This window comes from Leucoraja erinacea, chromosome 28 (assembly GCF_028641065.1).
Source record: "Leucoraja erinacea ecotype New England chromosome 28, Leri_hhj_1, whole genome shotgun sequence".
NCBI lineage: Eukaryota > Metazoa > Chordata > Chondrichthyes > Rajiformes > Rajidae > Leucoraja > Leucoraja erinaceus.
In genome coordinates this window covers 26,733,210-26,750,862 of record NC_073404.1, presented here as the reverse complement: position 1 = coordinate 26,750,862, position 17,653 = coordinate 26,733,210, and the positions used below count along the sequence as shown (strand labels likewise).

The window sequence follows — 17,653 nt, the reverse complement described above, 5'->3', positions numbered from 1 at the left end:
ACAGCCATATGTGACAATGAATTCTACAGATTCTCCACCTTCTAACTAAAGAAATTCCTCCTCATATCCTTTCTACAGTTACGTCCTTTTATTCTGCAGCTGTGCCCTCTGGTCCTAGACTCTGCCACTAGTGAAAAAAAATCCTCTCCACATCCACTCTATCCAGGCCTTTCACTATTTGGTAAGTTTCGATGAGGTCTCCCCTCTGATGCTGGTTCATACACAAAAGGACACTAAATGCTGGAGTAACTCAGCAGGTCAGACAGCACCTCTGGAGAACATAGATAAGTGACTTTTCGGACCTTCTCCAGACATTGTGGGGAGGGGGGGGGAGAAGAAAGTTGGAAAAGGGGAGAGACAGGACAGAGCCTGGCAGGTAATAGTTGGAATTCTAAGAAGGATCCTGACACAAACTCACTAATTCTTTTCCTCCAGAGATGCTGCCTGACCTGCTGAGTTACTCCAGCACTTTGTGTGTATCTTTTATCTCCAGGTAACAGGTGGACAGAGGCGAGAGGGGGTTTGATAGGCCTATGGTTGGAACAAAGGCCAGAGATAAGAGCAGAAGGTGTGAGACAGGTTTGAAGAGTTGCAGATTCTGAAGACGGGGAGGAGGGGGAGGGTTAATGTGAGAAATTGGGCGACCTTGGATATTTTACATTCAATGTATGGTGGTGTAACAGTAGAGTTGCTGCCTTACAGCACCAGGGACCCGGGTTATGACTACGGGTGCTGTCTGTATGAAGTTTGTACGTTCTCCCTGCTCTCTCCTGGTGCTCTGGTTTTCTACCACACTCCAAAGACGAACAGGATTGTGGATTAACTGGCGTTGGCAAAATAGTAAACTGTCCCTAGTGTGCAAGATCGTGCTAGTGTATAGGGTAATCGTTGGTCGGCGTGGGCCGATGGGCCTGTTTCCACGCTGTACCTCGTAAGTAAATGGGGTTGAGAGGGAAAGATACATCAGCCATGATTGAATGGCGGAGTTGGCTCAAAACCTATTTCTACTCCCTAGCGTTTTTGAGTCCCTATGAGGGGACGCCGTAAACAGTTTAGGTATGTGTTGTTAGGTCTGTGTACCATTATACGTAGCACTTTAGTATCTGCACTAATGTACAGCACTTTGGTCAACGTGAGTTGTTTATAAATGAGCTATACAAATAAAATTAACTGACTGACTGACTTGATGGGCCAAATGACCTAAATCTGCTCCTATAACCTACGGTAGACACAACATTAGACAGCATCTCTGGAGAAAGGGAATAAGGTGACATTTCTCCAGAGTTACTCCAGCTTTTTGTGTCTATCTCCGATTTAAACCAGCATCTGCAGTTCCTTCCTTTTCATTAAATAATTGCAACCGCTGCACGCATGCTGTGACTAAAATGTTTTAATTTCAAAATAGACTTTATTCAAGTAATAAATATACACAATACATGATCAGTCTGAAGAAGGGTTTCGGCCCGAAACGTCACCTATTTCCTTCGCTCCATAGATGCTGCTGCACCCGCTGAGTTTCTCCAGCATTTTTGTGTACCTTCGATTTTCCAGCATCTGCAGTTCCTTCTTGTACACAATACATGTACCGTGCAAAAAAATCCTCCATCCGACATTCTGGGAGGCTATAAACATACATTCAATACTGAATTTACTGAATTCACTACCCAAATCGCAATTTCACCCCACACCCTCGCCACTCATGTGGCCCACTGGCGTGAAATCCCTTCCCTTATTTAAGATGGGCGTCTTCGCCACACCCCATACATTGCAACGCCGCTTTGCCCGTGATACACTGTAGCTTTAAGGTTGTGTCCAGAGCAGCGGATGAAATATAACAGGCTGTGAAATGCTAAGAAACTGCCCGCTTGCGGCTGCGCGCCGCACAACCAGCGGGTTAGCCCACCTAATTGCAGGAATGCAACCGCTCTCTGAGTGACTGACTACACACAGCAGAAAAATAGCCCAGGCGCTTGGAATCTGGCACCGGCCGACGATGCAGATAGAGAGGGGGGTTGGGCAGGGCAAGACAAGATGAGCTGCTGCTGGCATTAAGAAGCAACTTTTGGCTCTTTAAAAAAAAAAAGAAATTGCAACAGTAGCCCTTTTTACATTGCACAAGGCGAGAGTGATGGTGGTTATTTCAGGACCCAAGGGAAACCAGCAATCAGATGATACAATGTCGGGTTCGGAACCAGAAGACGACGTGAGGAAGCCAGCTCTCAACACACTGATTATGCAAAAGGTAAGGACGGCTGGTACATTGTACGACCTGCTGATGCTTCTAGCTGTGCGGGAAGGAACTGCAGATGCTGGTTTGCACGGAAGATGGACACAAAAACGCTCGAGTAACACATCGATACAGGCAGGATCTCTGGAGAGAATGAATGGGTCGAGACCATTCTTCAGACATTCCTTCTCTCCAGAGATGCTGCTGCCTAGTCTCGCTGAGTTACTCCAGCATTTTGTGTCCATTTTCGATGGCTCCAATTGTCCGCATTCCACGATTCCCCGGTCAGTGCATCCCTTTCGTGTAATTCCGACTCGCCCAGCATGGACCCCGGCACTATTGATAAAAAAAACAAACGCCCCACATTAACAGGTTGTAGCATCCATCCCCGTTATTTACTGACCCACTTCCCTGTCTTATAACCAAAGGAGCTATGCGATGCCGCCTTCCCGTTGGATGTACCGACTGTCAATCCCCAAATCGAGGGTGACCTGAAATTGGTTTACTGGATGTCAGTTATGACATATGGTACGAATATTCACTTCAAGTAACCCATTTTATCTCTATCTGTTTTGTTGTTACCTTCAAGCTAACAATGATCCATTCTACTTTTTCCTTGATCTCCATCCCAGTTGTGTCGTTTTAACACCTTACACTTCCTTGTCTCTGTGCCACCCTCTCCACTGATTCGGTCTGAAGAAGGGTCTCAACCTGAAACATCACCCATTCCTTCTCTCCAGAGATGCTGCCTGTCCCGCTGAGTTACTCCAGCATTGTGTGTCTATTGTATTATCTGTGCCGTGTGACAAGTGTGACTGCTAATTGCTGTCCGTTTTACATTCTTTACTGATCCTGAAGATAGACACAAAATGCTCGAGTAATTCAGCGAGTCAGGCAGCATCTCTGCAGAAAAGGAATAGGTGACATTTCGGGTCGAGACCCTTCTTGAGACTGAGAGTCGTGGGAATAAGTAAAACGATAGGTATGAAAAGGTACAGAACAAATCGGAGCCAGCACCGATGACCAAGGAAAGGTGGAGTCCACAATGGTTCGTTGTTGGCTGTGGAGAACTTTGTTTTAAAGGGTTCCCTGCCAAAAACGTCACCCTATCCATTCCCTCCACAGATGCTGCGCGACCCACTGTGCTCCTCCAACACTTTGTATTTTGGTCAAGATTCCAGCATCTGCAGTTTCTTGTGTCTCTATCCTTCGAACATGTTGTCAGTGTGAAATTCGAGTCAGGAAGAACTCTCAGCTTTTCTAAGTGGAGGTGTGGGTGTAACTAACCCTCGCTCCATAGACAAGGGAACAAGCATTCAGTATCATTCAGATTCAGCAAACAGATACTGCCGTTCAGTATCGCAGCTGGTTAAGGAGAGATGGAAACAAGGCACTGCAGATGCTGGTTTACACAAAAGGACACAAAAGTGCAGGAGTAACACTGCAAGTCACGCAGGATATGTTCTCCAGAGATGCTGCCTGACCCACTGAGATACTCCAGCTCCTTGTGTCTCTTTTAAGGTGAGGTGGGGGATAAGTGGCTGGTGGGCAGGTACACTGGGATATAGGTAAACACTGCCCTGGTACAACGAAGGAGAAAGAGAGAAATAATCCTACTTACCAGTCGATATTTGTCTCTCAATCCACATCAATAAGTTGTATAAATGTAAGATGTATAAATAAATGTTGCTTGGCCAGCTCAAAACCCAACAGTATGAACATTGATTCCTCTCATTTCAAGTGACTCCTGCATTTCATTCTCCCCCCCCACCCTGTTGTCTGTTGCTAGTCCTGTTTTGTTCTGGCCTTCTCCATCTTGCAGTCTAGAGAGGGATTCTGACCCGAAACATCACCTATTCTTTTGCTCCGAAGATGCTGTCTAACTCGTTGAATTGCTGCAGCATTTTTTTTTGTCTATCTCCGGTATAAACCAGCATCTGCAGTTCCTTCCTACACATAAATAAATTGTGTGGTTATCATCTTTAATAGCTGCATTTAATCGTTTCCTGCATGATATTGACAATAGTTTAGGAGTACAGTGCTTTATCTGTTGCAAAGTGCTTTGCTTCAACTTGAGTGTGTAATGTGTGGCATAACATAAGTGCACCTTTTTCTTTCTAGAAAATAGTCATTTCATGGTATGGCAGGAAAATGCAACAATATTAATATTGACCCAATAAGATTTGCAAAACTCTGCAAAGATTTGCAAAAAATTGAGCAAAACTGCAAAACTTGAACAAAACTGCAAAATGTAGATGGCACCTGTCAACCTCGGTTGGAGTGAAAGCCACTTAATGTTAAGAAAGATTTGCACTCCGCTCTGTTGCTGAAGATCACGTTACAGAGTCATACAACTTGGTAACTGGCACTTCGGCCCACCTTGCCCATACTGACCAAGATGTCCCATCTGCACTTGTCTCACACCCGCCCATAACTTTAGTCAGAGGGGGGTGAATCTGTGGAATTCTTTGCCACAGAAGGCTGTGGAGGCCAGGTCTGTGGATATATTTAAGGCAGATATAGAATTATAATCATAATCATACTTGGCTAATAAAGTATGAATATATTTTGCAACATATGAGGAATTTGTTTTGCCATACAGTCATACTAATAAAAAGCAACAGAACACACAAAACACATTTTTTAACATGAGCATCCACCACAGTGACTCGTCCACATACCTCACTGTGATGGAAGGTGAAAAAAAAGTTCAATCTCTTCCCTTCTTTGTTCTCCCGCGGTCGGGGGCCTCGAGCGTTCCGTTGACGGGACGATGTTGACACCCGTTGTCGGTGGTGGGCCTCCTTGTCGGGGCGATCAAGATCCTGCACCGAGGGGATATATTTAAGGCAGAGATAGATAGATTCTTGATTATTACGGGTGTCAGAGGTTATGGGGAGAAGGCAGGAGAATGGGGTTAGAGTGGAGAGATAGATCAGCCATGATTGAATGGTTGAGTGGACTTGATGGGCCGAATGGCCTAATTCTGCTCCTATCACATGATCCTACATCTCTTTAAACCTCTCCTATCCAGGTTATTATTGGAAAATAAGTAGTACCAACCATAACAGGAAATTCAGGCAGCATCTGTGGAAAGAGAAACAATGACCATAACAGGTCTTTCCCAAATTGGGAAAGAGACACAAACAAATGAATGGTGGTGCGGAGAAGATGGGGATAGAAATAGAGGGGGCAGAGGTGATATCTGTCAGGGTGATCCATGTTTGCATGGGGAAGGAAGAATTAATGGTGGTAATTAGAGAGAGATGTTAGAGACAAAGGGAGGTAATACGTTGCAATCTCATGTGGCCAACAGATCAGGCCATGATAATGGAGAGAGAAAACTAAGGCAATATTCCAGATGGTTTGGATACTTGTGTTTAAAGGTGCATAGATGGAAAAAAGCTGTCAGAGGATGTAGCTGAGGCAGGTACAATAGCACCATTGAAAAGACATGTGGACAGATATATGGATAGGAAAGAATATGGGCCAAACGTGAGCAAAGGGACTAGCTTAACTAGGATATCTTGGTTGGCATGGTTGAGTTGGGCCGGAGGGTCTGTTTCTCTGCTTTATGACACTCTAAGGTTAGCAATCCACACCAGGGCAGCCCGAGGTTATTCTGCAAGGTCATCTGTGGCCTCCTCCATCATGAGTCAGCAGACCTCCGTCAGTTATAAGAGCATGGGGGCAGGCAAAGTCACTTGGAAAATTCGCAAGGGTTATTGATGTTGACATAGTTTCATATTTATGTTTGATTTGGGATTTTGATTTTCCTTTGGCTTTTATCTCAGGCCGGATGGTCAATGTCTGATTCAGATTCAATTTCTCATGCAGTTATGAAATGCATTTAGCATCTCCCTGAAGAGCGACATAGCAAACGATTTGAAATAATAAGTGTCAATTGGCAGTCACCGAGGTACATTGTTTAGTAGCGTGACAGCCGCCGGAAAGTTCCTCGACCTGCTGGTTCGGCATAGCGCCTCCTGGATGCAAGGTCAGTCCTGTGCTGAGCGCCCTCCGCAGACAGCGCTTGCTTTGGACATCAATGAGTCAGCAGACCTCCGTCGGAGACAGAGCAGTTGCCATACCATACTGTGAGCATTGGGGATGCTCTCGAGGCAAAGTCACTTGAGAAAATTCTTCAGTCTCCTCAGGGTTATTTGATGTAGAGGTGTGGGTCCACATCGGAGATTTTGACTCCCAGGAACCTGAAGTAGAAACACGTTCCACCTCCGTCCCGTTAATGTGGATTGCGTGGCCTCTGGACTTCCTGATTACAATGAGCTGGTCTTCTTTGGCTTTTTTCTCAGTGTGGACCTCTTGTGTAAAGCTCATCGGATGGGCCAATCAATGTCAGAGAAGTACCATGTAAGGTGTGATGGGAACTGATATCATCGTGTATTGGTATTGGAATTGATTTCATACCAGTCAAGTTAGTTGGCTTCAGACTAGCTGGTGGAATGTTTTTTTTTTACAATTGCTCTCCTTCCATTTCCTTTTTGTCCTCTTCATCCCCTACCATCCAAAATAGGTTTGAAAGCCAAGAATCCTGAAAATTAATCAGAACATTTCTGTTGTTTAGTTTAGTTTAGAGATACAGCATGGAAATAGGTCCTTCGGCCCACCAAGTCCAAGCTGACCAGCGACCCCCACGCACTAGCACTATCCTACACACTAGGGACAATTTACAATTTTTCCAAGCCAATTAACCTTCAAATCTTTTGGTCTTTAGAATGTGGAAGGAAACTGGAGATCCTGAAGAAAACCCACACGGTTTCATGGGAAGAAGGTACAAACTCCACACAGTCAGCACCGGTAGTCAGGATTGAACCAGGGTCTCTGGCGCTGTAAGGCAGCAACTCTACCACTACGCCACCATGCCGTTTCTCTCCAATTGACTTTCATTGTTTCGGTTCTACTTTATTTTTTAGTTATTCATTCGCACTCTACGCGTAGAAAATTATGAGAGGCATAGACAAGGTAGATGGTCAGAACCTTTTCCCATGGTGGAAATATCAAATATCAGAGGACATTCTTTAGGTGAGAGGAACAAAGTTTAAAGGAAAGATGTGCGGAAAATTACATGTATATTTTTGCACGTAAGTTGGTGAGTGCCTGGAATGTGCTATCGGGGTTGGTGGGGGAGGCAGATACGATAGTGGCATTTAAGAGACTTTTAAGGGACCACATGGCTATGCAGGGAATGGTTAGATATGGATTATGTGCAGGCAGATAAGAGTTGGCCTTGGCATCATGTTTGGCAGAGATATTGTGGGCTGAAGGGCCTGTTTCTGTGCAGTAGTGTTCTGTGTTCTTATGCTTGGTATGTGGACACATATTGCTTTGAAATAAGTATAGATAACCTTACTCCAATTTGGGTGACATTGCTATGTATTTGTAAGCACCTCTGAATGGTTTCTTCCAGCAAGTTTAAATACATGCGGACTATTTTTTAACCTGATGGTATTTTCCCCGTCAGTCCTGCTGAGACGTCCGATACAAACTGAGCACTGAGGTAACATTTTGTTATGTGTATTTGCTTTTTAGTGAGAAAGAAATGCTCAAATTAATATTAGTCTTATTGTACAAATTTTCCTCTGAGAGTTACAATATTATTGGATTATATTTCGGAAGCTGGCGTAGAACAGTGAACTACATAATATTGCAAAATGCACAGAGGGAATGTTAATTTGAATGTAGAATAAAATCCAGAATCGTTGAATGTATATTTGCTGCTCTCCCAGCTAATAATCAAGTTATGTTAATTTTCGAGGTAATTACAATAGTAATCAATAAAAGAAGATAACTATCAGTGCTTGTAGAGATTTCAAAAGTAAAATAGCTTCTTCCCTTCTGTTCAAGAAGGAACTGCAGATGCTGGAAGGGTCTGAAGAAGGGATTCGGCCCGAAACGTTGCCTATTTCCTTCGCTCCATAGATGCTGCCTCACCCGCTGAGTTTCTCCAGCACTTTTGTCTTCCCTTCTGTTGTCAGGCTTCTGAACAGTCCTTCCATAAATTAGGGTACAGTCCGGTTCTCCTGCCTCATTGCAGACATTGGACTTAGTTTAGTTTAGACATACAGCACGGAAACAGGCCCTTCGGCCCATCGGGTCTGTGCCGACCAGCGATCCCCACATGTTGAACACCATCCTACACACACCAGGGACAATTTTTACATTTATCAAGCCAATTTACATACATACCTGTACGTCTTTGTCTCTGGAACTATTGCGTTATAACGTTGAGAACTATATTCTGCATCTCTGCATCTTTCCCTTTGCTTTATCTACGTACTTGTGTTTGGCTTGATTGTATTAATTAACTGATTTGATTGGATCGCATGCAAAAAAAGCTTTTCACTGTACCTCGGTACACGTGACGATAATCGAGTTAAACCTATCAAAGATTTCTAAAGTGTTTTCTATACGTTTTGCTCTTTGCTTCTGCAGTTCCCAGAGGTTGTACCACTGAATGTAGGAGGCATGTATTTTACTACAAGACTCTCCACATTGAGGCGCTATGAAGACACTATGCTAGCTGCTATGTTTAGTGGCCGTCATCATATTCCCACGGATTCAGAGGGCCGATTCTTTATTGATAGAGATGGTACATACTTTGGGTGGGTAATTATATCATTGTTCTTAAATTATCTTGTTTTCGACAGTCAACATCTGCTGTAAAAGTGCTCCGATATTCAAGCTAAAAATACCGGATACAAATAGATTCATAGAGCTCGGAAACAGGTCCTTTGGCCCAACTTGCCCTTGTCAGCCAATATGCCCCATCTACACCAGTTCCATTTGCTCGTCTTTGGCCCATCACCCTCTTACTCTCTCATATCCATGTGCCATAAACAAATAAACTGTATTGGAGATAAACAGAATCTTTAAGATTCTCGCTTTATCATCAAATATAACTAGGACCTCTTGAGGTTAATCTGGATTCGATTCCGACCTTGGATGCTGTTTGTGCGGAGTTTGCACGTTCTTCCTGTGACTTCATTGGCTTCTTCCAGGTGTTCCAGTTTCATCCGACATCCGTAAAACGACGAGTGGCCATTACCGTAAATCTCCGAGTTCGAATCAGGGCAAACTCGGGAGAGCTCTTGGAATGAACTCTTACCGTGGGACAGGGCTTTTATGCTTGAAGAAAGAGGCAAAACGTATTGTTTTGTTAAATCCATTTATTTATATCCTTGACTTGTGCTACCAGGCTTGGGTGAAACAAGATTCAAACGTAATTGGAGAAGTACTTGTAGAAAGATTATCTTGACCAAATTTAACACCAGTGTTCAAAAGTGAGTGGAGGAGGTGTTGTAATATATGCAGCAGATTTTTATTAATCAACTTTATAAATATTCGTCTACCCGGGTCATGCACTAATAATTACATTACCATAAAGAGTATTAATCTAAAGTTAAACTGTATGTACCATCTTTCTCCTTTCAGAGACATTCTTAATTTTTTACGGAGTGATGACTTGCCCCCTCGTGAGCGAGTGAGAACTGTTTACAAAGAGGCACAGTATTATTCCATTGGACCATTGCTGGAGTGTCTGGATGAGCTGCAACCCTTGGCTAGTGAAAAAGTCAGGAAGGCATTTTTGGACTTACTGCCTTATTACAAAGGTAATGTTTTATTGGTGAAAACTTTTTATTGGTGAAAACCGTTAATGACGAAGAGTCCAGCGGGATTTATTTGGACTCTAATGAGATCTAATTTGAACTTGTGTGTGCAGCACACTTGCCTTCATCAGTCAGAAATGGGCCCTTAACAGCATCAATGTCCAAGCTCTAGTTTAAACTACTCCAGGTATAAAATTCAGGCAATGATGTTGCATTTGTATAAAACTTTGGTCAGGCCACGTTTGGAGTATCGCGTGCAGTTCTGGTCGTAACACTGCAGGAAGGATGTGGAAGCTTTGGAGAGGGTGCAGGAAATGTTCACGGTGATGGTGCCCGGATTAGGGGGTATTAGCTACAAATGTAGATTGGGTTAGTTTCGTTTAGAAATACAACTTGGAAACAGGCCCTTCGGCCGACTGAAGCCACGACGACCACGCCAATCACCCGTACCCTGGGTCTATCCTACACGCGAGGGACAATTTACCGGGGCTGATTAACCTACACACCCGCACGCCTTTTGAGTGTGGGAGGAAACTCTGAGAAAACCCACGCGGTCAAAGGGAGAATGCACAAGCTCCGTGCCGACAGCGTCCGTAGTCAGGATCAAACCTGCGTCTCTGGCGCTGTAAGGCAGCAGCTCTACCGCTGCGCCACCGTGCCGCCCCTTCTCTGGAGTGTCTTCGGTTGGTGGGTGATCTGATGGAAGTTTATAAAATGATGGAAGGCATAGATAGGGTAGACAGTCAACAGCTTTTGCCCAGGTTGGAAATGTCAAAGACTAGAGGGCATTGCTTTAAGGTGAGAACGTTTCAGGGAGGCATATCTTTACAGGGCAGGTCGTGGGTGTCTGCAACATGTTGTTGGATGGGGTGGGACGGCTGGAAGCAAATATAACAGTGAACAGTGCAGGCAGATGGGGTTAGTTTAATTTGGTATCATGGTCAGTGAAGACATCTTGTGCCAAATAGTCCGTTCCAATGTTGCACCGTTCTCAGTTTTAATACTGAGATCAAAGAGATGTAGAATTTTCTTGATTTACTTCTGAACTTTACCACATGAGTCACAGAAGACCAGGAATAATGACATAAATTACATTAGGCGTGTGAAATCACAGTAATTTAGAGTATATAATGACTATTGATTCTGTAACTTAATTCCTACGAGTCTGGTCTCAGTACTCTTGTTAATGTGTGCAGGCAAGGACACAAAGTACTGGTGTAACTCAGACAGTATCTCTGGAGAATATGGATGGTGACATTTCGGGTTGGGACCTTTCTTCAGACCGAGTATTTAGGCGTCTTGTCCACACAGTTTTAACTTGCACAACCATTTAAAACTGGATTTAATGAAAACATACTAAAGGGTATGCTGCAAAGATAGTAATAAACACGCAAGAATTTGACTCAATACTTAGTTATGTTTCCATTATTGTTACAGACCCGTGATAGGTATCACTTTTATTGGCCACAGATCCAATTTCTTAGATTTGCAGTTTTAATCTGAAGGTTAGCATGATATGTATTAAAAACTTTTAAAAATATCTTTTAAGACTTAAGAACAAAATAGTTTAAACAATGTTAATTTCAAAGGTTTATAATTCATTTTCAAAAGGTATTTTTTCCATTTTCCTTTCTTTTTTGAGATCTTGGCACTAACATCTCCCACCAATAAAAATAGACAGCTTCCGTTCATCTGCACACACATTCTTTTCAATGTGTTGCTGCTCTTTGAGGCATCCTGTGCGGTTTTTAATGCTATGGTCATGACCAGCTGCTTTTCCAATTAGTGGAGGATCATGAATAGAAAATCAGCTCCTGCTTCTTTGTGATGCAGAATATTAGGAAATTAATGCTGAATAGAGGACTACAATAACATTTCATTTTTAATCCATCTTGGTTTACTCCAGTGATGTGAGGATCACATCAGATAGAATATTTAAGTTGAATGAACTAGATTGTACAATAGACGTAAGTTCATAACTGATCGGAGCAGAATTAGGCCATTCGGCCCATCAAGTCTACTCCATCATTCAATTATGGCTGATCTATCTTTCCCTCTTAACCCCATTCTCCTGTCATCTCACCATAACCCCTGACACGTGTACTAATCAAGAATCTATCTATCTGTGCCTTAAAAATATCCATCGACTTGGCCTCCACAGCTTTCTGTGCCAATGAATTCTACAGATTTACCACCCTCTGACGAAAGAAATTCCTCCTCATCTCCTTTCTAAAGGAACATCCTTTTATTCTGAGGCTATGACCTCTGGTCCTGGGCTCTCGTACTCTCCTACTAGTGGAAACATCCTCTCCTCATCCACTCTATCCAAGCCACACTATTCGAACTAGTCAGCGGCTCATCAGTTCTTCATTTATACAAGATGAGTTTTCCAGGTCATTTTAATTATTAACATGAATAGCCATTCGAGATGGGAATAGGGTGTGAATGTGTTTATTGTTAACCTCTGAGTATTTTTATCCAGACTTGCTTTTGGGGCCGAGCTCTTTGCTGATGTACATAGTTACTATGAACTTGATTGTTGATGATCGACTGCTGTGAACCCACTCTCCAATGTTGTCCCAATCCTAAATGGCTCTGTTGGAGTACGTGGGGAGAGAAAGCGGTTGTGGGCGCACGTGTGTGGGAGGGGACAAAGCAAGGCAGCCCAGAAAAGAACATTACTGTAGCCTCGGAAGCCTAATGTGTCTCCTCAATAAAACATTGGCAATTTACTAGACCACAACCAATGGCTTAACCAGCTGTCCTACTTGGAATGTCTCTTAATATTCCCGATACTTAAAAACATTTAAAGATTATTAAACATTCCATTAAATATATTTCAAAATGATTAAGATCATAGGTTCACAAGTTATAGGAGCAGAACTAGGCCATTTGGCCCATCAAGTCTACCCCACCATTCAATCATGGCTGATCTATCTTTCCCTCTCAACACCATTCTCCTGCCTTCTCCCCATAACCCCTGACACCCGCACTAATCAAGAAAATATATGTTTTTATAATAAAATATTTTATTTAACGTCTAAATTAATTAACTAAAGCATTTAAATAAATGCAATTTGTTCAAAAAATCTAACTTGTCCAGTGTTGATTTACTGTCTTGGAGCAGTTCCTTTCCAGTGAAATGAATTATCTTGTATTTCCCACACAGCGCTCCAGTACAAAAGAGCGGTTGGTAAATTGCTAGTGAATTGTGCCCAACATATCTGGGAGTTCTGCATTCATGTGGGGTGTTCAGGTGGTGGCAATTGCAAGTTGAAATATCATCTGCTCTGTTTCAAACTTTTCTCAACTTTTTCCCACTTCTCAACAGCCTATAACTTGCAAAGCGTGGTCCTGTCCACGGGGGGGGGGGGGGGGGGGGGGGGGGGGAAATGGAGGAGTGCTTGATTGATTGATTGATTGAGTCATTTTAACTTTCATTTCATTTAACACAAGTTAACCTTTTATATCCGGACTGCTGTTTTTGAAAATATATAACAGGGCAGCACAAGATCCGGCTCTTTGGCCCACAATGTTTGTACTGAATACAATGCTAAAATAAACTCATCTCATTTAGCTGCACATGATTTATATCCCACCATTCCCTGCATATCCTTGTGTTTGTCTAAAAGACTCTTACATGCCACTATTGTATCAGCCTCCTCCACCACCCCTGTTGGTTTTTAAGTCTCTGAGCTAGTAAAAAAAACTGTAAATCTATAAGAAAATGGACCTGTGATCAATGAAACATATGATTTGCAGTGTGAAACATTAATTTTGGGGTTTATTGATTTGTAGTCTTGAAAAAAACGACATGATAACCATCTAGTTAATAGTCTGGAGTTTGGTGTAAAGTAATCTGTAAGAAGGGATGTCAGGCAGCACAAATGTTTGCATATAAGTGTTCATTCCACAAAGTACATTCTTGTGTCAGGCCAAATTTATTAGCCCCTTAACCTGGTTTGTTTGCTTAAGCAAGATGCCTTTGTGAAGCCTAAAAATGCAGTTATACTTAACCATCTCTCTTACTGGTAAATTATGCAGTTCATTAGATTCCTCGTTTCTCCACACTTAACCACAGCTTATAAGGTCATAAGGAATAGGAGTAGAGTTAGGCCATTCGGCCCATCAAGTCTATGCCGCCATTTAATCATGGCTGATCTATCTCTGCCCCCTAACCCCATTCTCCTGCCTTCTCCCCATAAACTCTGACACCTGTACTAATCAAGCTATGGGAATTATAAATGAAAGTTTCTACTTTCTGTGTTTCATAAAATATCGTAGTGAATAAAGCAAATACATTGAGTTTCATAAGCACCGCTATTTTCCTCTTTAAATTTTTGGTTTCCCCTCTACAGAAAATTTGGAGCGGATAATTGAAATTGCAAAACAGAGAGCAATTCAACGAAAGGCAAGGTTTGCAAAATTGAAGATTTGTGTGTATAAGGAGGAGATGCCGGTGACTCCATATGAACGGCCACTGTACAACTCGCTGCGCTTTGACAGAAGTGAGAATGAGACAAAACTCTTTGAGCATCATTGTGAAGTTGATGTATCCTTTGGTCCATGGGAAGCGATCGCCGATGTCTATGACCTTCTTCACTGCATCGTGACTGACTTGGCAGACAGAGGCATTACAGTGGACCACCAGTGCATAGGCGTGTGTGACAAGCACCTCATAAACTATTACTACTGTAAACGCCCCATCTATGAGTTCAAGATTACTTGGTGGTAACGGAAATGTTGTGATTATTCTGAGCTTCCTTAATTATCTGATAAAATGTTATAAGAAGATGAACTTTGAAAGTTAACGCTGAAGGCACCGGCAAAACTCGGCAATCCAATTTCTCGACGTGTTCTGCAGCCAGGAATGTGTCTTGTAACGAGGTGGATGTGATTAGGTTATTTGCAAACTGGAGTGTTAATATACTGTGGCCATTTTTTGTGCCAACGGTTCAGATCTACTAATGCCTTAACCTGAATTGTTTGCATGATCAAGGTGTCTTTTTGAAAGCCTCGAAATGCAGACATACTTCACAAAAATCTCTCCGATTAGTATATTATGCAGTTCAATCGTTTCCTCATTTTCCCATGCAAGTACAGTGTGACGGTATAATGTGATGGTATAAAAAATGCAAGGGATATATAAATATATATATAGTGCCTTCCATAAACTCAGGATGTTCCGAAGCACATTAATGCTAATGTAATCTTTTTGATATGTGGCCACTGTTGCAAAGTGCGAAAATGTCTTGTCTGTTTGTGAACAACAGGGTCCCACAAAAGGTAAAATGATAATGACCAAGTGATCTGTTTTGTGACATTAATCAAGGCATAAATGTTAGCTAGAATATATGTTGGTTGTCTCCTTCAATGTGTCCTTTCACATCCACATAGGAGAACAGATTTAGTTTGGTTAGTTTAGCTTATTATTGTCACATGTACTGAGGTACAGTGAAAAGCTTTTTGTTGCATGCTACCCAATCAACAAAAAGACAACACATTATTACAATAGACAATAGGTGCAGGAGAAGGCCATTCGGCCCTTCGATCCAGCACCGCCTTTCAATGTGATCATATGTGATCATCCGCAATCAGTACCCCGTTCCTGCCTTCTCCCCATATTCCTTGACTCCGCTATCTTGAAGAGCTCTATCTAACTCTCTCTTGAAAGTATCCAGAGAACCGGCCTCCACCGCCCTCTGAGGCAGAGAATTCCTCACTCGCAACTCTTTGTGTGAAAAAGTGTTTCCTTACCTCCGTTCTAAATGGTTTGCCCCTTATTCTTAAACCATGGCCCCTGGATTCTGGACTCCCCCAACATTGGGAACATGTTTCCTACAATAGAGCCATCCACAGTCTACAGATACGGAATAAGGGGAATAACGTTTAGTGCAAGATAGAGTCTGATTAAAGATAGTCGGAGATCACCAATGAGGTGGATGGGAGGTCAGGGCCGCCCTCTAGTTGGTGAGAGGGCGGTTCAGTTGCCTGATAATAGCTGGGAAGAAACTGTTCCCGAATCTAGATGTGTGCTTTTTCATGTGGGCTCAGTATAATATCTCGTCTAAATGCCCGCACTTCCATTCTGCAGGATTTCCTCAATATTACTCTGTAGTGTTAGCCTAGATTTCATAATATCAATAAAGTCATGGAGATGTTGATTTCTTTACAAGCTGTTGTCCACTTGAACCCTGTTCAAATTTCGTGCTGGAGTGATGACCTAATATTTTTCCCCCACAAAAAAAAAATGAAAAAAAATGAAATGATTCAATTTATTGTCATTGTCAGTGTACAGCACAGAGACAACGAAATGCACAATTAACTTCAATCATATTAAATAATTAAAAACTAAGGTATCAGTGTGGGGTTTCCTTGCTAGAAGTTGGAATTCTCTGAGGGAGTTGCAAAGGAGGGTTCAACGGTGAAGTTTAATAGAGATTCAAACAGAGAAAAATAGAAAATAGGAGGCCATTCAGCCCTTCGAACCAGTACAGCCATTCATCGTGATCATGGCTGCTCATCCACAATCAGTAACCCGTGCCTGCCTTCTCCCATACCCCAAGAGCTCTATCTAACTCTCTTTTAAATTCATCCAATGAATTGGCCTCTACTGCCTTCTGTGGGAGAGAATTCCACAAATTCACAACTCTGGGTGAAAAATTTTTTTTTTTCTCATCTCAGTTTTAAATGGCCTCCCCTTTATTCTTGGTAGGTACATGGATAGGAGAGTGTAAAGTGAGATAGGCCAAATGCAGGAAAATGGGACAAGCTCAACTATATAACTTGGTCAGCATGGATGAGTTGGGACGAAGGGCCTGTACATGTGTGTTATGAATTTGACTCTATAACTCTGGTACTGCAGATGGTAAACATTTCTTAAAGGGCTGAGAGAGCTTTTGAATGATGGCCGATCTTTGCACATATTTAAAATGTAACTTTAGGCTCGGCCTGGCTATTGCCATTATTGTGTCTCTGAAATGTTCAGCATTTCTTGTCCATATTCTTTGAAAATGTTGTTTTTTACATGAAAATCCTGAAGCTGCTGCCAGTGATTGCTACTTCTCCGTCTATTGTTTTCCAATCTACTCCACTCCAAAACAAGGTAGATTGATAAACTGAGGAAACATTTAAAATTTTAAGAGCTATACTCAAAGTATAATGCCCTACAAGAGTTGTTCTTTGGTGGAAGATGTCTACATTTTTGTTGTTGTATACAAATCCATTACTACTGTGTAGCAAATTTTGGTCTTGAAAAATCCAAATTTATTTATATGGATTTTCATCCTCTCAAATATTTAATTAGATTTTAGACTTTTAAATTAATTTTATTTTTTAAATGTTTATTTATGTTTCAGCTGCTATTTAATCTTATATATGTGTTGCAACATTTGTTTCGTCCTTTGTAAAATATTTAAAATTGAAGTAAGTGGAAATAAAATAACGTTTGAAAATTGCGCTTTATCAGGGCTGGTTATCTGTGAAAATTCTTCTCAGTCATTGATTACTTCTGCATCACTTTCATCATCCAGAGATATTCTGGATTTGTTTAAGAAGGAACTGCAGATATTGGAAAAATCGAAAGTAGACAAGAATGCTGGAGAAACTCAGCGGGTGAGGCAGCATCTATGGAGTGATGGAATAGGTGACGTTTCGGGTTGAGACCCTTCTTCAGACTGATGTGGGGGTGGGAAGAAGAAAGGAAGAGGCGGAGACAGTGGGCTGAGGGAGAACTGGGAAGGGGAGGGGAAAGAGGGAGAAAGCAAGGACTACCTGAAATTGGAGAAGTCAATGTTCA

General features: G+C 42.2%; 1 protein-coding gene across 2 annotated transcripts; it reads left to right on the top strand.

Annotated features, from left to right (window-relative positions):
* Positions 1-1,612: 1,612 nt before the first annotated feature.
* Positions 1,613-16,117, top strand: kctd7 (potassium channel tetramerization domain containing 7). 2 transcript variants are annotated; one of them, XM_055658087.1, is made up of 5 exons: positions 2,113-2,242; positions 6,963-7,019; positions 8,681-8,850; positions 9,680-9,858; positions 14,214-16,117. In XM_055658087.1, exons 3-5 carry the CDS (start codon positions 8,714-8,716, stop codon positions 14,588-14,590), a joined length of 693 nt encoding a protein of 230 aa, XP_055514062.1. In that variant the 5' UTR covers positions 2,113-2,242; positions 6,963-7,019; positions 8,681-8,713; the 3' UTR covers positions 14,591-16,117. The 2 variants fall into 2 exon arrangements, with proteins under 2 accessions (XP_055514061.1, XP_055514062.1); XM_055658086.1 differs by lacking the exon at positions 6,963-7,019 and having other exon boundaries at positions 1,613-2,242.
* Positions 16,118-17,653: the final 1,536 nt, after the last annotated feature.